Here is a 21,486-nt window from a genome sequence, read left to right as displayed (position 1 = left end):
TCTGGGGTGGCCTCTTCCTTTTTCCTCCTCCATTTTCAAGGGCTTCTCTTCCCTTCCCCTCCCTAGCATACCTTGTCTGGGGACACTACCCCCCCGCTCTGTGACGTCACTCTTACAAGGGCATCCCCAAACCAGGGCCAGTCCTGCTGTCCCAGGGAATCTGCAATGCTACCATACTTCTTGTGTCCACAAGATGGCACTCGACCCCCAGGCCTTGTTTATCTGTTTAGCAACTATTTAATAGCTGCCCTGGTGGCGCCAGGCACTGGGCACAAAGGTGAGTGCGTAGAGATAAAAATACGACAATGCCTCCTTTCTAGGATTTCATGGCTGAGAGGGAAGCACAAAGACCAGAAAACAAAGGATTCCCTTGAAAAATGAGAATTGGTGCTGAAGTCAAGGCCAAAATCCAAGGTCTGGGTGATTTTGGAGACCAGCCCTACCTTCTATTAGACACGGGAAACTGAGAGGTAAGCAGCCCAGGGGTCCCCAGCCCAGGCCCGTGCCTCCCTCTCCATCCACTTGATTTCTGTTTCTCTTGAGGAATTGAGGACAGAGACCGGATGTCGCATCCCAAATGGAGTCCCTGAAAATCCCAGAAAGACATCTGGGTTGTCCCTAAAGGGGTCCTGTGTCTTGGGGGCTGGAGGGCCACCACCCTTCCCCCTTCTATCCCACACCTCGCCCCACCACAACCCCCCCAAAAGGTGAGAGGGTGGCTGTTTGGAAGAAGGCCTCCCGTCACTTGGTGACCCCATTTTTTCCCCAGGCAGCCCTGACAGGACCATGGGGTCAGGGTAGTGACGGATTTTAGTCTATTCAAATTCCCCTGCAGCAGGGGGTGCAGAGCCTACCACCGGAACACCTGGAGTGGCTGGTTAAGGAGATTCAGGGGTCCACCTCAGGCCTACAGTGTTCGGGACCCTCTCCCGCTGTGGACCAGAAATCTGCCATTTCAACACCCGCCTCCCCAAGATTCCTACAGTCAGACAAGTTTAGGGAACTCTACCATGGAGGAGTTATAGGAACCTCGCTCTGTACTGATGCCAGCAGCGGGCCGTGAGTGGGATGAAATAGGACAGACTCGGGAGGGGAAGCAGGGGGAGGGAGGCTAAGACAGGCCAGGCTGTGTAGGACATGGGAGGTGACCACAGACCTGTGCTGAATGAAATAACTTGGTCGAAGTGGATCTAAAGAGCCTCTGATGCATCGGAGTGCTGGGCTAGGAGACCAGCTGCTCTCTAACTTCCCAGAAGTCTGCATTCCTCTTGGCCTCCTGGAGGCTGGGACACTTGGGCAGGAGCCCTCTTTAGGAGGGGAGCCCAGCGTCCAAGCGGAGGGTTAAATCTGACCATCACTGCCTCTGCTATTTCTCGAATCAGAAATCTTTGTTACAAGACTGCGCGAAGACATTTGAGGGTTGCGGCCATCTAGACTCCGCTGAAACTGAAGGGCAGTACTCTGGGAGTCAGAAGTAAGAGGATTATAAATTCAAGCCCATCCTGGGCAATTTAGGGACTTAGTGAGACTCAGTCTCAAGATAAGAAAATTAAAGGGCCAGGGATGTGGCTCAGTAGGGCCTCCCCTGCCTGGCAAGCGCAAGATCCTAAATTCGATCGCTGGTACAAAAATAGTTACAAGTGGTGGGGGGTGGCTCAGTGCAAAGGCCCCGAGTTTAATCACTCGTTCCATAATAAAATAGACCGAGGGGCCAGGTAAGGAAGGGGCAGAGGAGGCTTCATCAGGGATCTCAACACAGGATGTGGGTGGGGCTCACCTTCCTTCTGGGTCCCTGATGAGGTTGTGAAAGGCAGAACTCCCTGCCTGGGTGACTACGAGGAGGCAGGGACTGCGCAGTGGGGCTCCCAGTGAAAGGGGTGAATTTCCCATGAGAGAGGAAAAGTGGAGGTGAAGAGGTTATGTTGCAAAGGAAAGAGTTCAGGATTCAAGGTTTGGGGTGAGGAGGTCCACATACAAATATAAGATCCTTATGGAGATGAACCCCCGAACTTCCCAGGTCAGAACAGATGGATGGGAGGGAAACTATTCCCCCAAAGTCCTGCCTCTGTCCCTGACTCTCTAGTCCCTACTGGCTGTAGGGGAGCCCTGTATGTCCTGCAGCACTGTGGTCCACATATGACCAGAAAAAACTTCCCCTGGGCCATTGTGAGGACAGCTGAGTCAGGGTGGCCTCTTAAAAACTCATTTTCCTAGCACCTTGCGCCCTGTGATCAGGGATGGTGACTTCTCTTCTGCTGCGATGAGGGTGAGTTCCCTTTATGATCGCAGTGAACCGCGGATCGTTGGAGGGACTGCCTCGCCCTCTTGCCCTCCAGCTGGAGCAGGGAACTGAGTGTGACATTCAGCTGTCACCTGTAGCCCCCGCTGCCCTTCTACCACCTGCCCCAGAGGTCCTGGGCTGGAGCTGGCCCTGCTCACTGCTGGGGGGGTGGTGGTCAGCAATTACACATGGGGAGATACCCTGACTTTTATGGCTCGGGGGCGGCAACATCGAGGCCACTGTGACATCCAGTCAGGACTCACCTCACTGGGGACGCTGAGGGGCAGTTTCTTCTCTGCTCTTTTATTGAGACGTGAAAAATGAGAAGGACACGCACGTTCTAAACCCAGACACCGCTGGGTGCTGCTCACCACCGGCCCCTCCCTGACCAGAATCTGCACCCCGAATCTGGGAAGGAGCACGCAGAGCTCAGGTTCTCAGTTTATGGGTAATAGACAGTCCTCTTTGCTTGTTAATCCAATCCTGGAGGAGGAAAAACATGGCAGTGATGGTACCAGAGCCTCAGTCCCACTGCGGAGTGTTCGGAGAAGACCAAATGCACGAGGACAATTCAAATTCAGCAGTGTCCACATCTGCAGATCCCACGTCTGTGCAGCCTCTTCCGGGTGTGACCTCTTCTCGGGGTCCCTCCCATTCCTCCAGTCACCTTCATGCATAGCCTCTCCCCTTCAGTCTCATCCAGGGGTTGAACTGTATCCCCCCAAATTTTCCATGTTGAAGCCCTAACCCCCAGGACTTCACTCCGGATGTGGGGTCTTTGCAGATATTAACCAAGTTCAAAGAAAGCCTTTCCAGGGGGACCCTAATCCAGTATGTCTATGAGCTTATGGAAAAAGAAATCTGTAACCAGAGACACCCACAACAGGAGGATGACCCAAAGAGATCCAGGCAGAAGGCGCCATGTGCACTGCAGGAAGAGGGTCCCGGAGCAGACAGACCCTCCCTCCGGGCTCTCAGGAGCCAGCACTGTCCATCCTGGGCTTGGACTTCCTGACTCCAGAAGCAGCGTGGTAGATGGTTCTGTGTTGTCCCTTCCAATGACCCATGTGCTCCCCTCTTGATTTCCCTGCTTACGACCAGCAGAGAGTCCCGCATCCCAACCCCTGCAATCCTCTCAGCTGCTTTCCAATCTGAGACAAGCCTCCCCCGCATGACCAGCACAATCCCCGAGAGGCTGGCCCTCTTTCCCGACACACACACAGCTGGGTGACCGCTGTGCAGACCGGAGAGTGTGTCAACACCTTACTGATCCCGGAAAGCAGCTGTAGAACCCACCCCTGGCTGGAGTGACTTGAGGACACAAGAGTTCTGGATTTCAGACGGCTGGGGTGCTAGGAGAGAGGTCAGCATGGGGGCTGATGTCGGTAAGAACGACAGCAGGGAGCAACCTTTAATAAATATTGATGAAGAACTGGTGAACGAGGAAATGAATGAGCCAAATGTTGTTCCCATGTGTGCTGCTGTCTGCCCCGAGGGATGCAGCGCGCTTCAGAATAATGAGCTTCGCTCAGAGGGGCAGCAAATGACACCAACACACCAACCTGCACCAGGATCACACTCCCAACTCAGTCTCCGGAGAAGTGGGTGGGGTCCCCTGCCAGAGACAGCGATGAGCACACCCCTGTCCCCAGGCCTCCGTCCTGAGCCTCCTCCAAAATCCTCCTGCTGGGAAAATGAACTAGAAATGCTGGGCGGGGTGACAGCCCGTGGTCCTTCAGGCAGGAAGGGATGGGGAAGAGGTGTCACCAGCAATCCCTGCTCCTTTGGCCTTTTAAAGGCTGGGACAAGGACACAGGACAGCCGAGGCCAGAGAGCCCCCCTGCTAACACTCAAAGGCTCTTTTTTTGTCTTCTGTTTTCAAAAAAAATCCTTGGGGCCAGGGATTTAGCTCAGTGGTTCTGTTACCTGCCTCACAAGTACAAGGTCCCAAGTTCGATCCCTGAGTACAAAAAAAAAAAACACTTCAATTAAAAAAAAAATCCTTGAATTTAAAAAAATATGTAATTTAGGGCTGGCGATATTCCTTGGAGGCAGTGTTTGCCTGGCATGCAATAACCCCTGAGCTCAATCCCCAGTACACAAAAATAAATGCATTTTACAGTTGTAACGCCAGCAGCTCAGGAGGTTGAGGTAGGATTACAAATTTGAGCCCCAGGGTGATTTGGTAAGAACTCGTCTCAAAATAAACACTAAAAAAGGGCTGATGATATATCTCCGTGCAATGGCCCAGAGTTCAAACCTCAGTACTGGAAATACAGGCAAATATGAATACGCAGGGGGAGGGAGAAATATTAAAACCATGGCCCTTGGAGTCCGGGACTGCGTTCTTCTCACGCTTCTACTTTGCATGTGGGGTGGGGGTAAGGCCACCTGCACCTGCCCCAGCCTCGCCCTGCTCCACCTGGCTCTGCTGACTTAGCAGAGACTGAAGGGGTGCTTCCCCAGCTGTAAACCCTACCCTGGGTGGCTCGCATGTGCGTGCGTGTAAAGGGCCCTGTCTGTGACTCCCTGATGGAAAGAGAACAGAGACAGAGCCCCGTCACGTCCAGTCTGCCCCCGGTGTAACCCACAGCTGGGCCCCTGCTGCCCGAGGGGCTCACTGTGAGTCTTTCTGGTGCCCCAGACGCTTACATCAGGCAGAAGTGGACAAAGTGCTGGTACAGACAGGGGAGAAACCAGGCTGCATGCTGCCCAGCTGTTGTGGCGAAGACCACAGTCCCGCGGGCTGGCCCGGGATGGCTGTCAACCAGCAGAAAGAAGAGGGAATCCTAGGTGTCAGAGCAGACCCTGCTTTGTGTGGCTGGCTCACCATAACCCCTAGGGGACTGGAAGGGGGCCCAGGTGAGTTTGCACACAGGTGACACTTGCCACCTCTAGAGACATTTGAGGTGGTTACACCGCAGGGTGATGGTGCTGCGTAGAAGGTAAGGATACCACCAGCATCCCCCAGTGCACAGCCCCTACCACAAACAGTGATCCTACAAAAATGTCAGTGGTGATGGGCTGACCCAACCAAAGGCAGTGGACAGGGTTCCTACATGCCCTCGGTCGTCACCCCTTACCCCAACTCTATGAGCCTTCAAAGTTCCTCCTCTTGGGGAGGCCCTGCACCAGCTTTGTGGGGGGCTAAGAGATATGGGGATGAATGTGGTAGGTAATGGGGTCTGGGTTCAGATTAGCTGGTGCCACAGGGCCCCGGAAGAGGTCATGGGCAATTGCAACCCCATGAGACCAGGAGACAGAGGCCCTGAGGGGTGGGAGGAGGATGAGGGCCTCTCCAGGGCCAGAAGAGGTGACATCTGGCCCAGGGATCTGGTGACAGGGTGCCGGGGCGGGGCTGGGGCCTGGCTGGAGAGTGACAGCGGACACCAGATTCTATGGGCCGCTCCCCTCCCCCATGCACCAGGGGCCTGGAGCAGGAGGCTCCCGAGCAGGGGTCCACAGTGGTGCTGGTGGTTCCCGGGCCTGAGGCTCTCTGCCCATCCCGTACAACCTTCCAGGGGCCACTGCTGCTGAGGTATGCAGGGAGCCATTGCGCCTTTGCACAAACAGGAGTTCGATCCTTCTCCATGGACCAGCACCTGAGCCGGACCAGGACCCACTTTGGTCAGGGACTGGCACCCTCACCCCCGACCCAGGCCCTCTGTCTGAGGCACAACCAGGAGTAGCTCTGGCCTTTGTCCAGTTCTGCTCCCGACCCCTGAGGCTGAGGTTCCCTCCCAACTTGTGGGGACTCAACTCCCAGCGTAAGCAGAACTAGGCAGAGGCAGACCTGAGGCTGCCCTGCTGGGCAAGGAGGCGCAGCCTGGAAAGGCCCCACCCAGCCCACCAACACTGCTTCCACACAGACCCCGTGGACCTGGCCAAAGAGGGTGGGCACCAGAGTTCACCTGCCACAGCATCTCCAGGGTAGGTGCCAAGGCAGCATTTGCTGAAGGACCAAATGAAGTTTGATCCCAGCCGTGCAGCCTGGCTTCTTGCACTTCTTGTGTGCCTAGACTACGCTCCTACCACCTTTAGCATTGGTTCTCTCCCTTGCTGACCAGGACACTGCCCATTGTCCCTCTCCTTGACATTCCCTTCCAGTGCAGAAACTTGCCACCCCACTCACTGTTGGGATCTGGCACATAAGGCACAGCAGTGGACAAGGGAGATGTGGAACCTCCAGGGGCAGCTACCTGTGAGGTCTGATCCTCAGACCAGCTAGCCTGACCAGAGCACCTGGATGCTCTACCTTGGCCATGACCTTCATGGGGGTTACCTCGGCTAGGACACCAAGAATGAACTCAAGGTGTTGGTTTTCCCGTTTTCCAGATGAGGAGGTTGAGAGTCAAGGGAGGACCCAAGGCCATAGAGCTGGTAAGAGCAGCACTTGAACCCACGGCTGGCCTGATTACTGTCACGTTCTCTCCACTCCGTCGCCACTCCTGCTACAAGGGCAGTTGGTCCCCACCTCCTCAATCACTGCCATCCCGGAGGGACCCACTACCCCCACCTTTGCCCATTAGCAGCAGCCTTTTCTCCAGGAGGATGAGGTCAGAGCCACACCCGGGGGCCCGAGAAGGATGAGGTCAGAGCACTGCCAGTCTGGTGCAGATGCTGAATAATTCACGTTGCTGCTGTGGGTGGGGGCTGCAGCTTCCGGGAGGGCCCAGTGTGGAGACAGCAGACAGGAAGCAAAACCGGATCACCGGCACCTGCACCCGACCTGGGCCACCCTCCAGGGACAGAGAAAGCATTAGCCTTGATGGGAATGGATGGAAAGGCTGACAGACCCACTCTGAGCGGCGTCCCCAGGGGCCAGTTGCCTAACCCTCCCCTTTCTTTGACTAGGATTTGGAAGGCACTGGTAACGGAGTGTGTAGCCACAGGAACTGGCTGGAAAGCTGGGCATGGCACCTGCTGGGTCCTCCTGACCTGGACCCACTGTGCCTTTCTGAAGACAGAGCATTTCACTGGGCTGTCCCAGCTGTTCCCCCAGCCTGGCCAGTCAGCAGCAGGGCTGCCATCAGGGATCCCTGGTCCCTGGGCTTGGCTGGATAAGATCTCGATGTCTTTTGGAGGCCTGGTTTTCCCCTAGAGTAAGTCCTCAACCAAGAGAAAGGTGTGTCCGAATTAAACCCCCTTTGTTGTTATAAAAGGCAGGGGTCTGGGGTAAAAGAGAAAAATATATACACACATACACACTCATGTCACTGAATTCCTCATGAACACACAGGAAGTCAATGCAGCGGCCCCTCACAAGTGAGGACAGTTGGTTAATTCTGCGCCATTATGAAGATGAAACCCCTCTGCCTCCAGCTACAGGGTCTGACAGGGTGGGGTTGACATTTACCCAGGTGCTGGTCCAAGGTGATGACCTTGCACCAGAAAATGGCCTGCTCTAGCTTTTTCCCACTCCACACTTGCGTTCAATTCATGAAGCCCCTCTCTCTTCCTAAAACACATCTGTTTATCAGGCGCGATGACAACCGTCTGTAATCCCGACGACACTCAGGAGGCTGAGACAGGAGGATTGTTGCAAGTTCCAGGCCAGCCTGAAGTACTCAGCAGGACCCTCTCTCAAAACAAATCCAAACCTCAAAATAAAATTCATCTATGCTCTCCATTCAGCGCAGGACTGGGGATTGCAAGACCACTGGGCACTCTGGAACCTGGGCCAGCCTGCACCTGTTAGGAGCCCATCCCCTGTAACTACCCCCTGCAGGCCCCAAAGCTCAGGTACAAACACACCCAGGTCCACCACAGGCTTCACCCCTGGCCACCTAATGCAGCCGGGGACTCTAGAACAGTGAGCTCACCACTGTAAGGGACCTTGAGGTTGCTCACCCATATCAAGAGCAGGCTGAGATGCTCGAGAGCTGTCCCTTCCCCTCACAGAAAGTGCTACCCTATTTGTAGAACTAAGCAATCATGTACAATGGGCGGGGTGTGTGTCACACGTAAGGGTACAGCCCTGCTCTGTGGGAACTGTTCACCCAGCTAAGATCCGCAGAATTACTCCAGTGACAAAGGCACAGGCTGCTGCAGATAGGAGGGTGGCACTGGGAGTGCTGTCTCCAAAGCTGCTTGTCCTCACCCTCCACCTCTGCACCCAGGGAGGCCCCCTCAGATGAGCCGGCTCTGTCCAGTACCCAAAGACAGGACAAAGGTAGGGAAGAGGATGCTGTGCGCAGACCTGAGTCCCCTGAGTCTGGGGCTGTGTTCATCGCTCTCCTTGGTGGCAGCGTGGTCCCGAGAATGTCCCCTCTTCCCTGGCTGCCATCAGGACCTCCCCAAGTGCATCCAGGACCAAGGACACAGAGGCTGCTCCAGTGATGAAGGTAGCACCAGCACATCCTGATGCCTCAAGAATCTCTGCTGCCCAAGGTGAGGTAGGAGCTTAGACATCTACCAATCTGAACCAGTGGAATCTTCAGGGGCGGGCCCCGCTTACTCAGCGGGCTGCCCCAAACCCCAGGAGTTTCAGTCACAGGAGAGGCCTAGACTCCACCACCCTTAACTGGTTCCCAAGAAAGCAGCCCCGATCCCAACCCTGTGTCCCCTAAGAGCCCTAACCAGATGTCCAGGTAGCCACAGCAGGCTCCCACTTTTCCCCAGAACCTGCGAGATCCAGGTAATTCAGGGGCATCTACACCTGCACCTGTCACCAGAGCCACTTTCCAAGCTGGCTAAGAGTAGACACCAGCGAGAAGGCCTGAGGCACACAACTGGTGCTGAGCCCCAAATGTCACTATGGGCTGCCAACTCCTCTGTGGGGTGCTCCATGAGGTATTTCTGTACGATAAGAGCTTCCCTGGTTGGGGCCAGTGTGGCAATCCCTGTCCCGGCCGGTGAGGGGGAGGAGGGAAAAGAGAGGGGCCGGGGCTGGCCCTGCTGGGGGGTGGGCCTGGTTTGCTGCAGGCGGGGAAGGCTTGGTCAGTCAGTGGCTCAGATCCAGGACCCAGGGGCCATGAAGAGAAGCAGCACCTATCCAGCCAGCTCAGTGGCCTTCCGTAGTCCAGGTGTTGGCAGAAGGCTCTGGGGAGAAGGGCAAGGGATAACTTCTGCCATGGCTTGGTTTCAAAGCCGCATGTAGGAGGTCCACCCAAGAGCCGACGCCAGACACGAAGGTGGCCGGGCCAGAAAGGTCCAGTGTCAAGACAGGGGCAGCTAAGGCCTGCTATTCACAGCAGGGTGGCCAACTGGAGAACGGCGTGGGGACACCGGGGCTGTGATATGGAAGGGTTGTCGGAGGGGAGCTGGGAGTCTGCATGCAGCTCCTCACAGCTGCAGTGGCTGGGCTGGGCAGAAAAGAGGCGGCCCTAAGAGGCCCAGTCACATCCCTCAGGCCTTCACAGGCCCCCTCTCTGTCCACTTCTTCAGGTGGTGGCCTCCGGTCCCTCCCAGCTCCAGTGACAAGGGCAGGAAAGGTGCTGGGCTCTGCCCAGCCTGGGTACAGAGGAATGAGGACATCAGGATGCCGTTCGGTCCAGGGAAGAGGGCGTCTACCATCTCGTTTTATTTTGCGGGGACTGAGCCTAAAGTAACCAGAAAGAACAAGAGTCAAAGGGGAAGGACCCTACTGCTGAGGGCCCAAGTACTGGATTTTACTTAAAAAACAAACAACAACAAAAAATGTTTCGGTCCCCAGGGCCTGGTACAATCTGAATATAGAAGCAGAAATTTGGGAGACTTTTTTTTTTTTTTTTTTTTTTTTTCTGGCAACCTTTCTCTTCCTTTCAACAAAAACATTTCACTTCTAGGGCCAGGGATTTAGCTCAGTGGTTCCGCCGCCTGCCTCTGCAAGCGCAAAGACCAGAGTTCGATCCCTGGTACCAAAACCAAACAAAACATTTCTCTTCTACAACTTGGTGTCAGAAAATAGCTTCTGACTAGCTGCAGAGAAACTTGAAAAGCCTGGAGCTGATGTCCAGGAGTCAGGACACCGCTGTGTCATCCACACGGCCGAGGGAGCTGCTCACAGCCCCGGCCCGGGACCCACCAGCAGTCCCCGGAGGGCCAGAGAGAAGGGTGCCAGACAGCAGTTTTGAGAAAACCTGGCCAGCCTTGGTGTGGCCACCCAGAGGCGGTGTGGCCTCTCTGGGTCACTTTGCTTACCTATAAAGAGGTGGGCAGAAGGTGAGACAACTACTCCTAAGGCCCCTATCTAACCCTAAAATGGTAGCATTTGGGGATTTCAGCTCTAGAGATGGGGCAGAAATTCTAGTCCTCCTTTCCATCCTCAGTTAAGATTTAACTAAGCTGCTGAGAACCAGCTTTTGCTGACTGCAAAGTACTGAGCAAATGGACATTTCAATTTCCAACTGAAGCAGGATCTGGCCAGGCCCTTCCTACCTTGGTGAACCCACGCTCAGACAGCTGGTGCTCTGAGCCATCCCACCCACATACTGCATGAAGTCTCCACCTTGCTCCTAAAGGACTTTACCTGTCCTCCACCCTAGAGGAGCTGAGATCAGCTGACCCCACCCCACCCCCAAGGTGCTGCTGGCTCTGCCTTCCCTGTTGTCTGTCCTCGCAGAGAGCCAGGGTTAGGGTCCTAGGCACCAGTGAAGCCCTGGATGTTTGCTCTGACGGCACTCAGTGAAGAGGGAGGCTCACTGACAGCCTGCCCTGGGGGAGGCCTGGGCTCCTTTGTTTTCCTATTGCAGTACTGGTGATAGAACTTCACACTGAGCTACGGCCCCACAGGTTTTGGGTGCTTTGTTTTTGTTTTTATGGTTTTCTTTTTTTTGAAATAGGGTCTGGTATATTGCTAAGTTGCCCAGGTTGGGGCCCCAATTCAGGACCCTCCCACAGTGCGGGGACAACAGTGCCGCTATACCCAGCTATGGCGCACAGTTCCTTAACTGCAGAAGACCCCAGCAGCAGGTTATAGTATGAGCCAGATGCGAGGGAAGGGAAAGAGGGTCCCACTGGTGTGGAAGGAGAGAGGTTTCACCTGAAGCTGAGGGCCCCTCCAGAAACCACGAACCCAGGGCACAAGTTAATAAAGCAGAAACGTGTTTATTCCTCACAGAGGAGCAAGACCCAGGCCCGAAGCACCTGCCCTGAGACCCCGAGGCTGCAGGAATCTCTGGAGAATGTAGGCGCGGCGCGGCCACCACCCCACGAACACTATTTGGCTGGAGCGAGACCGACGGAGTGGCCCTGGCGTGAAGCCAGGCTGGCTCCTGGACTCCGCAAACACTGAGTAGGTGGGGCCCCGGGACGCCCACAGAACGCTGGCGGTCAGGGGGACCTCGAAAGTCTGAGGCACAAGCTGCCCCAAGCCATCGAGGGGAAGGGGAGCCGCAGAACATGGGCTTCCTGGGGTGTCCCTAGCCCAGGCCAGGTCCCCAGGGCCCTCCCCAAATCCGCCCACCTCCTGCTGGCCAAGGCTGCCGCCTCAGTCCCACACATAAGGGTTTCTAAAGACCTGAGAGTTCTTGCCATCTTTGTGCGGCGAGGCCACCTGGTGGCTCTGGACTGTGTACATGTCTTCAGCCCGCAGGGTCGAGTTGGCACTGCCCATCACCTGGCTGTTGGCGGTGGCCCGTGGGAGGATGACGTCGTAGGGGCCTTCGGACTGGAAGGAAGAACAGGAGGCCTCACAGCCAGGGGGACCGGGAGCCAGGCTCCACCAGGACGAATGCACAAACACTCTGCTTCCTGCAGGCCTCTGCCTGCCAGCTCCCCCTTCTTGTCCCCTCTGCCCCCACTCCAGCCGGCTCCACTGGCAGCCTGGGGTGGACCACTGCACCCCTGGAACCTTGAGGGCTGACCTGGAGCCCCTAACCCTGCCTCCAAGCCTGGGATGGGGCTGTCTAGGGGCTTCTCCAAGAGGGCTCCTCTCTCCTCAGCCCCCTCCCACTTCCAGCGCTCTGGGAAAACTTCAAGGCCAAGGGAGGAGCTATTGCCCATCTGGTACCACTCCTAGGCTCCCTGCCCCCATGAACCTTACTGAGAGTTCCCTGAACGTCACTATGACACCAGACACCCTTCTTTAAGGGGGACACCCTGGACATGACCACACAGTCCTGGAGCAGCAGTCTGGACTGGCCTGCTGGATTTGGAGACTAAAAGCCCAAATGATCTCCCAGAGCAGGGGGAAGGGTCCTGGGGCAGCCAGCTCCCACCTGACAGAAGGTGACCTCCTGGCCCCACCTGACTTTTTTTTTTGTACCAGGGATTGAATTTGGGTCCTTGTGCTTGCGGGGCAAGTGGTGCACACTGAGCTAAATCCCCAATCCTTCACCCACCTGCCTTTTATCCTGGTAGTAGAGAGCTCCCTCCAGATCTCTCAGGCCTCAACCCAGCCTTTGTCTAGTTCTCCCTCCTGTTTGCAATCTCCTACTTCCTGCTGTCCGGAACATCTAAGTCAGGGGTCTCAAACCTGGGCAGCGCAGCTGGTGAAGCCACACCCCTCAGCTGGGCCCCAGCGGGAGGGAAGCTGGTAAATGTTTAACAACTGGGTTGGGGAGAAGGGAGCTGATGTTGTTCGCAGATCTGCCTGGCGGAGTTACTCCCACGGTGGGACCCGAGCTACCCAGGTGATGTCAACAATCCTGCAGACACCACAAGGGGTGCCAACAATCTCTCCCACTTCCAGCCGCACCCAATCTGCATTTTCAGCAAGTTCTCAGGTGATGCTAACTCTGGGGATCTGAAGACCATACAGAAAAAGTAACCCAGCTAGTCCAGTGAAAACACACCTGGGAGGAGACAGGGCAGCCATGGACGGAGTGGGGAGCTGAGGATGGCTCTGCAGCTGCCCATACCCATGCTGGGTACACAGCTTCCTCCCAGGACAGCTGCTGGCTGCAGCCTGGCCATGGGTTCAGGCTTAGGGAGCCGGGAAAGAGCGGGATTAGAAGTCTCAGACACTAGAGCCACCCAGCCCCTCCCAGGGCTCACAGCGGGAGGGGATGAGAACAGCACCCTGCTGACCTCCGGGCTTCCGGTTCCCAGCATTCTGCCAAGGCAGGTCACTGACCTCTCCGCACAGCCACTGCCAGCCGGGAGGAGGAACATATATAGGGAGTGGGAATCTCACCCACTGCCTTCCTGTTCCCACCCCCCACTCCTTGGCTAATGGAGCATCTGGCTTCCAGAGCCCTGGGGAGGTGTAAGGTCGGGCTTGCTGCCGGCTGGCAGGGGGAAGGAATTCAGACGCCCTCTTAAGACAGCTGTGGCTGAGAACTCAATACCTACCAGACCTGCTACAGCGGGTCCTCTAATGTCACTTTGAGAAGCACCTAGCTGAGATTCTCAGTCCCTCTCCCATCTGGTCACTCCCCCAGCTCAGGGGTCCAGGCTGTGTGTGATGCCCAGGGACACCAGCCAGGTCCCACTGCAGTAGGGCCACAGGCAATGGCTACATCAGGTCCAGGAAAGGGCGGCAAAAACTAGGGTGTCCCCGGGCGTACACCCCAGATGAGGAGCCAGCCTTTGGCTCTAACCTCCACTGAGCCCCACTCTACAGGGGCCAGCAGGTCCCAGAACCCCGGAAGCCCACTCACCGGGCCTTTGTGCATCAGAGCCATCTCCGTGGGCTGGTACACACTGGTCAGCAGCTGCCCGTTGTAGCCGCTGTAAGGTGACACGGGCCTCTTCGCTGAGGAAAGACAGGCATTGTTTGAGGGGCCCTCGATTCTCAGCCCCTTTTCCCATTTCCCACAACCCATGCACGCCGTCCTGTGGGCTGGGAAGAGGGGGCAGGGGACCACACCTGCTGTGGTGGAGCACCTAGCTTACCTCGGAGTGGCCGACTTGGGGTGAAGCTGGGGGGAGGTCCCCAAGCCCAGTGCCCTTTCGTACAGATGCACAGAAGAGCGCAACGCTGCTTGTGCTCCGGCTTGGGTCCCCTGCAGTGTGTGACACGCGCCCCTCCCCCAGCAGCTCGGATAAACGCCCAGTCAGCAGCCTTCACATTCCCCATCCGCCCTCAGGGCCAGAGGCCAACAGGGGCACACAGGCCTTCAGCTGCCTTCCAGGATGGCCAGCCTCTGGCTCCAGCTTCTACCACCTCGGGTCTGCTGCCAATACCAGAGGAAACACAGCTGAGACCCTTCGTCCAAGAACCTCCACGTCCGCACAGGGCAGGGCCAGCTGCCAAGGCCCCTCCACACCAGCCCAGGACCTGGCCAGGAGACTGTGGCTGTCCCTTCCCAGACCCCTAGGCAAAGTTCCAGAATCACCTGCAGCTCCGGGAATATTGCTCTGTGCCTGTGGGTGTTGGTTTCCCCACCGGTTCCACCCCGCTGGGCACCCCGGGGTGCTAGAGGAAAGCAGCTGACCAGCATGGGAGCAGACCTGTGAGGGCGGTGGCAGCAAAGTGCTGTTCCCTCCCATAGACTGAGGGACCACAGCCTAGAGAGGGCTTCTAAGTGCCAGGCTCACTCTATTGATCTTTCCATTTAGAGAGAGAGAGGAAAAAAGAAAACAAAACTCAAGGCCCGAAGTGTTTGCCGTAGGAAGACAGAAAAAGCTGAGAACTCTCTGGCTGGACATACGGGCCTCAGGACAGTGCAGGGTGAAGGGGAGTAGGGCTTGAAGCACCCGCAGCACTTGTTCCTAGACGCCCCTCTCCTGTTGCCTTCCTCCACTGCCCCTGCACACTCAGTGACCTACTCTGTGAGTGTCAGAGACCACCCCAGGGTGGGGGCAGTGAGCCCCGAGGCTGGGTCATAGATGGAGTGCCCAGCAGGTCAAAGGGTCACTTTTTCTCTTAAAGCACGGATGATGGGGATCTCACAGTATGAATGGACAGGGGTTTCTGTAATTCAGAGCTTCTACTGCCCGACTTCCAGCAGGGGCCCCGAGTCAGAAACACAAGGTAACCCAAGGGCCTCAAGCATCTTAAGTGGCACCAACAGGCCGGGGATGGGGTGGGGCTTTGAGCCCACCATGCCTCTGGTTTTCCAGGCCATATAAGGCGGGGCCACAGCCAGGCTAAGAAAAACATAAGGTACACACAACAGGAGCTTAGCATGGGGCCTGGCACACTGCAGGTGCCCCATAAATGCTGATGGTCCTCCGTGGCTCCATGAGAGCTGTTACAGTTTAGATATAAAATGGCCCCAAAGCCCTTTGAAAGCTGATTAGACTATTATTGCTTGTTTATTGAGACAGGATCTCACTGTGTAGTTCAGGTCATCCTTGAACTCACTATGCAGCCCAGGCTGGCCCCCAATCCTACCTCAGCCTCTGGGGCGCTGGGATTACAGGCGTGTGCCACCATGCCCAGCTGACTGGATTAACAAGGATGTTACAGTTCACTTGCTGCAATGACTTGCACACGTGAGGCAAGCACTCTACTACTGAGCTACATCATTAGCCCCTGAATTTAGGGACTTTGAATCAGAAAATTTCAAGAGCTGTCCATATTGCCCCAGTGACAAGCTCCCTGCCCTGTGTAAGTAATCGTGTAGCATAAAGAAAGAAGACCCAAGAGCATCTCAAAACCCACCTGAGGTTGGTTCATCCATGGAAAAGGCCTTGTTCTCCACAAACATGCTCTGGCCTGTCTGCTCTTTCAGGATGGTCTCATAACCCACGCCACGAGTGGGGTACATGTCTCCCTGGTAGCTCTGCTCTGGGCTGGCCTTGGTCACCTGGGAGACCTCGGGGATGACGTAGAAGAGGACAAAAGCCCAGGCATTGGCAGCGAGGGCGATGGCCAGCGTGGGGTCATCCCAGGTGGGGCTGTTGTGTTGCTTGTTGCTGTAGGTATACATGACAATCCACACCACCCAGATAGCAATTGAGGTGGCTGTGGCGAGCAGCACAAAGACACCATGCTTACGCCACCGCTTAAAGCGGCCACAGAGGGCGGGCCAGGCCCCCATGAAGGCCCCCAGCAACAGCAGCATCACGTAGATGAGCGCCATGACAAAGTCCACATTGGCGATGGCGCAGGGGGAGGCCACAGTCCCGCCAGCACTGCCGTTGCCCGGAGAGCCAACCTCACCGCCTCCCCGCACCAGGGTGATGATCAGCCACTCTGTGTTGATGATGACCTCCACGAGGGTCAGTAGCAGAGCCACGGTGAAGATCACCCAGCCCCGGGGCCCATGGTTCTTCCGGGCCAGGAAGTTGAGGGCAAAGACATGAGCCACCAGGCAGGAGAAGCAGATGGCGAACAGGACCCCAAAGAGGAACCTCCGTGAGGCACAGGTGGAAAAGTCGGGCTTCACCACACACGCAAACACAAGGCAGAAGAGGCCCAGGGTGCCTAGTAGGAAGAACACCTGGGTCCCCAGCAAGCTCCGTTTCTTGGTGTCCTGAACAAAGGGGAGACTGGCCACTAGGATGATGGTGAGCACAAAGGTGGTGATGATACCTGCCCCAGCCACTGCCTCCAGGACGATGCCCCAGGCCCCGGAGCGGTCACACAGGTTGTAGTAGAGGGGGTTGAGGTCTGAGCTGCAGCCAGGTGGGACATATGTTTGGGCCTGGGCCCCTGAGAGCAGGAAGAGAGGGAGTCCCAGACACATTAGCAAGGCCTTGGGGGTGGCCATCCCGGCTCCCAGGCCAGGTTCCAGGTGGGTCCCTAGAGATAGAGAGAGAAGGGGCAAAAATCAGCTGGTTCTCTGAGGCCAGGCTCCAACATGCACGGTTACTGCCTTCTCCATCCTGAAGGAGGACAGGGCAGACAGTCCTGAATGGTCACAAGACTTCCTTTGGGCTCGAGAATGCCTAACACAGAATTCATGACAATCTATCGAATGACCAGAGATAAAGCCCTTTTGCCATCTCTATTTCTAACCGTGCATTAGGAGGAGGTAACTGCCAGTGAATTTGCAGGTCTTTCCCTTTCATCTATCTTAACTGAATTTAAATATTCCTCGAGGTCTCGTGGCTAGGAGTGAAAGGACATGTAAGTCAAAACCAAGCACACAATCCATTCAGTACTTCCTCTATCCATGGCTGGTCGGCCACGTATTTCTTCATTCAATCATTTGCCAGTCAACAAGTACTTAACAAGCACTTGGGGAAGGCATAACCATGAGTCAGAAAAAAGATAGCTGAAAATTTGTTTTTATCAACTTTTCATCCTTCCCACGTCCTCTCAATTTTGCCCTCCATTTCCCCACTTTCAGTGCCAACTTTCCTCTTCAGAATTCTCTGCCTGGCTCAGATTTGAAAGTCAAGGATAAAATAAACAAACTCTCCTGCTAAGGAGTTAATGACTTCATGCAAAAATTCTCCTGTGAGGCATTAACATTTTAATAGCAAGAAACAGGCAACAGCAGGGCAAATCCTAGAGGAATTAATGTTTAGTGGAAGACTTTAAGACCTTGTAGCTAAAAAAGAAGCTATCTTTTTATTAACACCAAGAAGATGCGTTATTACTCCAACTACTCACTACAGCCCACAAAACGCGGCAGATCTGCACCCAAGAACGCCAAACCTCAACTATCCACACCTGTTGGATTTTCCCTGTGACGTGGATGTAAAGGACATTGCAGGTTAAGAGAAATTAGATGGGGTAGGGGCGCAGCTCAGTGGTACAGCCCTTACCTGCCATGTGTGTGGCCCAGGATCTGATATCCAGCTAGTCCACAAAAGTATATAAAGACCAAATCTGTGAACTTTCTAACTAAAATTTGAATTCTTCAAAAAGCAAGTCATAAGGGCCAAAATTCCATGAAATGCACATCTTCCACGTGTACATCACTCTGTATGTTCAAATACCGTGCCTAGATTTAGCCCTGCCTTTTCCTCCCAGCACTAGGAAGATGGCTCCAGAAAGCAACCAAGCTTTTCTAGCTGATAGCGACCACTAGTGGCTGTCAGGGGAACGGCATCGTCTATCTTCCCCACCATCTCTCCTTTTTTTTTGCCGGGCGAGGTGTTTCGTAGTTTACCTCCTTTCTGGTTTTCGTCATTCCAGCTACTTAATTTCCAATAAGTAAACAAACTCCTCAAATCTCAGTTTCGAGGAATTGTTTCTTCTTAGTAATTGAGAAGTGGGAAAATGTGTACAAACTCAGCAAAAAATGCAACTTGTGCAAGTGACATGATAATGATCAGTTTTTGAATGTTCCCATCCTTTGAAAATACATATTTTGGGTATCAAAAGCCATCTCGGCTATGTCATCTTTCAGTTAAGCTTGCTTATCCTCCACAAACATCTCCATTAACCCTTAACTGTAAAGTTCTTAAGTAAATTTACTGCTTCCCTAAACACTGGCACTGTAACAGTCATTTATTTTAATGCAAAAGCACCTATCCTCTACATTCATTCAGTTTTTGTAGGGGGCTTTTGCGTAGTCCTAAATCGATAGCATACCAACTGTATTCACAAGAGCTGGGAGGAAAGGATTAATGGCCCCTCCCGGAGATCATTTATAGATAATGTGCTACGGAATCCTAAGCGTTCAACCCCATTGCTGAGGTTTTTGGTGCAAGGTGAGCCAGCCAGAAAGTGGAGTGCCGATGGCAATGTGGAACTGTACACCAAGTACCAATGAGACCCACTCTCATCTCACCTCGCTGGGCCAGGACCTGGTTCTGAACAGGGCATTATTCCAAATAAGGAAATACTACCTGTGGATCTAAGGGGACAGATGCTAATTCTCAGAGCTATGCCTGTAATCCCAGCACTCTGGGAGGCTGAGGCAAGAGGATGGAAAGGTTTGAGTGAGGTCTGAGCAATATAGTGACTTAGCGAAACTCTGACTCAAAATAAAAAGGGTTGGGGACATAGCTCAGTGCAAAGGCCCTGGGTTCAATCCCCAGTACTGGGGGGAGAAAAAGACCACACTACAGGTTCACAACTAATAATGGCCATGTCTTTACAAAAAATCAAATAGAGGAACCCTTCTGCCATTAATCTATCTTGTCCTACAAATACTTGCTATACCTTGTTGGGCCCCAGCACCTCAAAGGCACATGGGCTAGGATTAGGATCAGGAAAGCTTTACTTCCTTCTACCCCCAATTTTCTCCTGACTTTGCTACAAACTTCCTCCTGGAACTTAACCCTTCCTGTCTCACCTCTCCTTCCCTAAGTGGGGAAGGAATCAAACAGGACACTACTCACCCCATGCTAGTAACCATGCTACTCCCCAACTGCCCTATAACATACTAGCCTCAGATGAAACCACCCATTCCTGTCCTAAAATGTCTTATTTTCTGCTTTCCCTGAAAATAGAAGGGCAGATGGGGAGACAGAAATACACACGCTCAGGTGGGAAAATTGAGCCAGATGGGCCTGGCTCTTGTCCCCTCCTTAGGACAGGAACCTTTAGAGACCAGTAGGAGAGTTCAAGAGAGGAAGGCACCGAAGGGATCAGCTCCAACCCTTTGGTATCCAGGACAGCATATTTAGCCATTTACCTCCACCTTTTAAGATGGTGGCAAAGAGACTAGCAGGAGGACTCAGCTCTACTGGGAGACTCTTCCCCAGGATCCGGAAGCAGCTTCTTTCTGCTTCCTGTGAGTCCCGAGACCCTGCACGTAGCCTGGGCCATGGATCTTTGAATATCTGAATCATGCGTAAAAGTGTCTTCTACCAGGCTAGGGAACATGACAGCATCCTCTGCACCTTCACCCGAGCTTGGACACAGCGGGCGTTTAACAACAGTCCTCTGAATGCACGCAGTACCCATCTCTCCCTACCTGGTCCTGCCTCCTTCTTTTGGGAGTCACATCTTTTGCTTAAAAGTTCTCAGAAGATCCCAGAAAGGAAATGGGAGAGGACCTTCTTGCTCTGGAAGTAAATCTATGATCTCCTATCACTTAGGCCCAGCATCGGATCATTTTCTGGACAAAAGAGCCCTTTTGCTTCAATTCCCTGGAATCGGTCATACAAATATGTTAAATCACCTCTGAAATCAGCCTTTCCCCAGACTCAGCCACCCAGTCCCCACTAGGGTCTGTATCAGCACAGTCCAGTTTCCAAATCTCCTTGCTCCCTGTTTTCTCTCTCCAGTGTGAACACAGAGGCCTCCACCGTGCTGATGGGCTGAGGCGTGGCCATCCCTGACTGGTTGCACCCAGTACCAGGTAAGACAGCTAGCTAAACCTTCACACCTTCACACTTTTCCAGAACGCGCCTTTCATCAGGCTACCTCATCTGCAAGAAAGCCTGGGGAGAACACTGCACGAACTTCAGGAGGCAGCCCAAGCTCCAGGGTAAAATGTAAGGAAAGATCTAAAGCCCATGGTTGCGTCCAAGGGTGCCGTGACCATTTGGAGCCCCCCTTGGCTGGGATGGTCAGTCAGGGACAACACAGAGTATCCCTTCTCCTCCTCCCTGGCTGCCCTCACTCAGCAGCTGGCCAGGAAAGATAGAAGGACCCGCTGCCAGCCGCCTACCTCCTTCCATCCCATCATCCATCTCCTTTCTTTCCCTGTTAGTCCTATTGTGTTCACCCTCGGTCCAGGTGCCTTTGATGTTTAACCCCTCCCATAAGGAATGAGTTCTGGAGATGCGGGTGTCTGGAAAAACCTATCTCCACCCTGCCCGCGGCCCCCTCCCACACACACCAGAAGTAGACTTTTGGGCCAAAATGCCCTGAGCATTCTGAGGCTTGCAAGACTTCAATGCTAGGGTCTGAAACGTTACTCTGGAATGCGCCCCACCCCCAGCCACTTCAGAAGACTGGAAGGGGGGTGGTTTCCAGCCACAAAACCCTACTAGTACACATTCTGGTCCGCGGGCTTTAGGATCACGATCATGGAGTTTTAAGTGATTAAACCTTCCCGAGTGTAAAGCTGTGGTCTGGGGATAGAAGCAGAAAAGGCTCTGGAAAAGGGAGGACGGGAATGGGATCTAGAAGCCAGGCTGCCAGAAGCAGAGGCACAGTTACAGTCCGAAATCCCAAACTTCCTGTAGGGAGATCCGAGCCCTTCCTTCCCCACTCCAGGCTGGGCTGCTGGGGGTCTGGTCTACGTGTGAACCAAAAGCACAGGGGAGCCAGCCACTCTTCCGCCCATTTCCTCTGACTGAAGAAACTGCCCTCCCCAGCCACGGCAGGGCAGCCGAGAGGACACCGACCCACAAGAGTGGCTGTCGGCCGTGGACTCGCGCTGAGGCAGGGAGGTGGGTGGGGGACCCCCCTCAGACACACCGACTGCGGAGTCCTTGCCCGCCCTCAACCCCGAGCCGCAGCGCCCGGCTTCCCCCACCTCGCGTCCCCAACTGACTCGGGCTAGAAAACTTTCTACGACCGAGCAGAGTTGGCGGGGCGCGCC

At 54.7% G+C, this 21,486-nt stretch overlaps 1 protein-coding gene across 1 annotated transcript in view; it reads right to left on the bottom strand.

Annotated features, from left to right (window-relative positions):
* Nucleotides 1-4,257: 4,257 nt before the first annotated feature.
* Nucleotides 4,258-21,486, bottom strand: part of Gprc5c (G protein-coupled receptor class C group 5 member C) — an 18,679-nt gene continuing 1,450 nt past the window's right edge. The window contains exons 2-5 of the mRNA XM_010630718.3: nt 15,753-16,835; nt 13,804-13,898; nt 11,721-11,870; nt 4,258-9,822 (exon numbers count right to left, since the gene is read on the bottom strand). Of these exons, the coding sequence (XP_010629020.1) occupies nt 9,790-9,822; nt 11,721-11,870; nt 13,804-13,898; nt 15,753-16,803 (1,329 nt within the window). The 5' untranslated portion in view covers nt 16,804-16,835 and the 3' untranslated portion in view covers nt 4,258-9,789. The remainder of the gene's footprint in view (nt 9,823-11,720; nt 11,871-13,803; nt 13,899-15,752; nt 16,836-21,486) is intronic.

The sequence above is a fragment of the Fukomys damarensis genome, unplaced genomic scaffold (genome assembly GCF_012274545.1).
Source record: "Fukomys damarensis isolate Sample0158 unplaced genomic scaffold, DMR_v1.0_HiC HiC_scaffold_23, whole genome shotgun sequence".
Lineage (NCBI taxonomy): Eukaryota > Metazoa > Chordata > Mammalia > Rodentia > Bathyergidae > Fukomys > Fukomys damarensis.
This window is presented reverse-complemented; position numbering and strand designations above follow the sequence as displayed.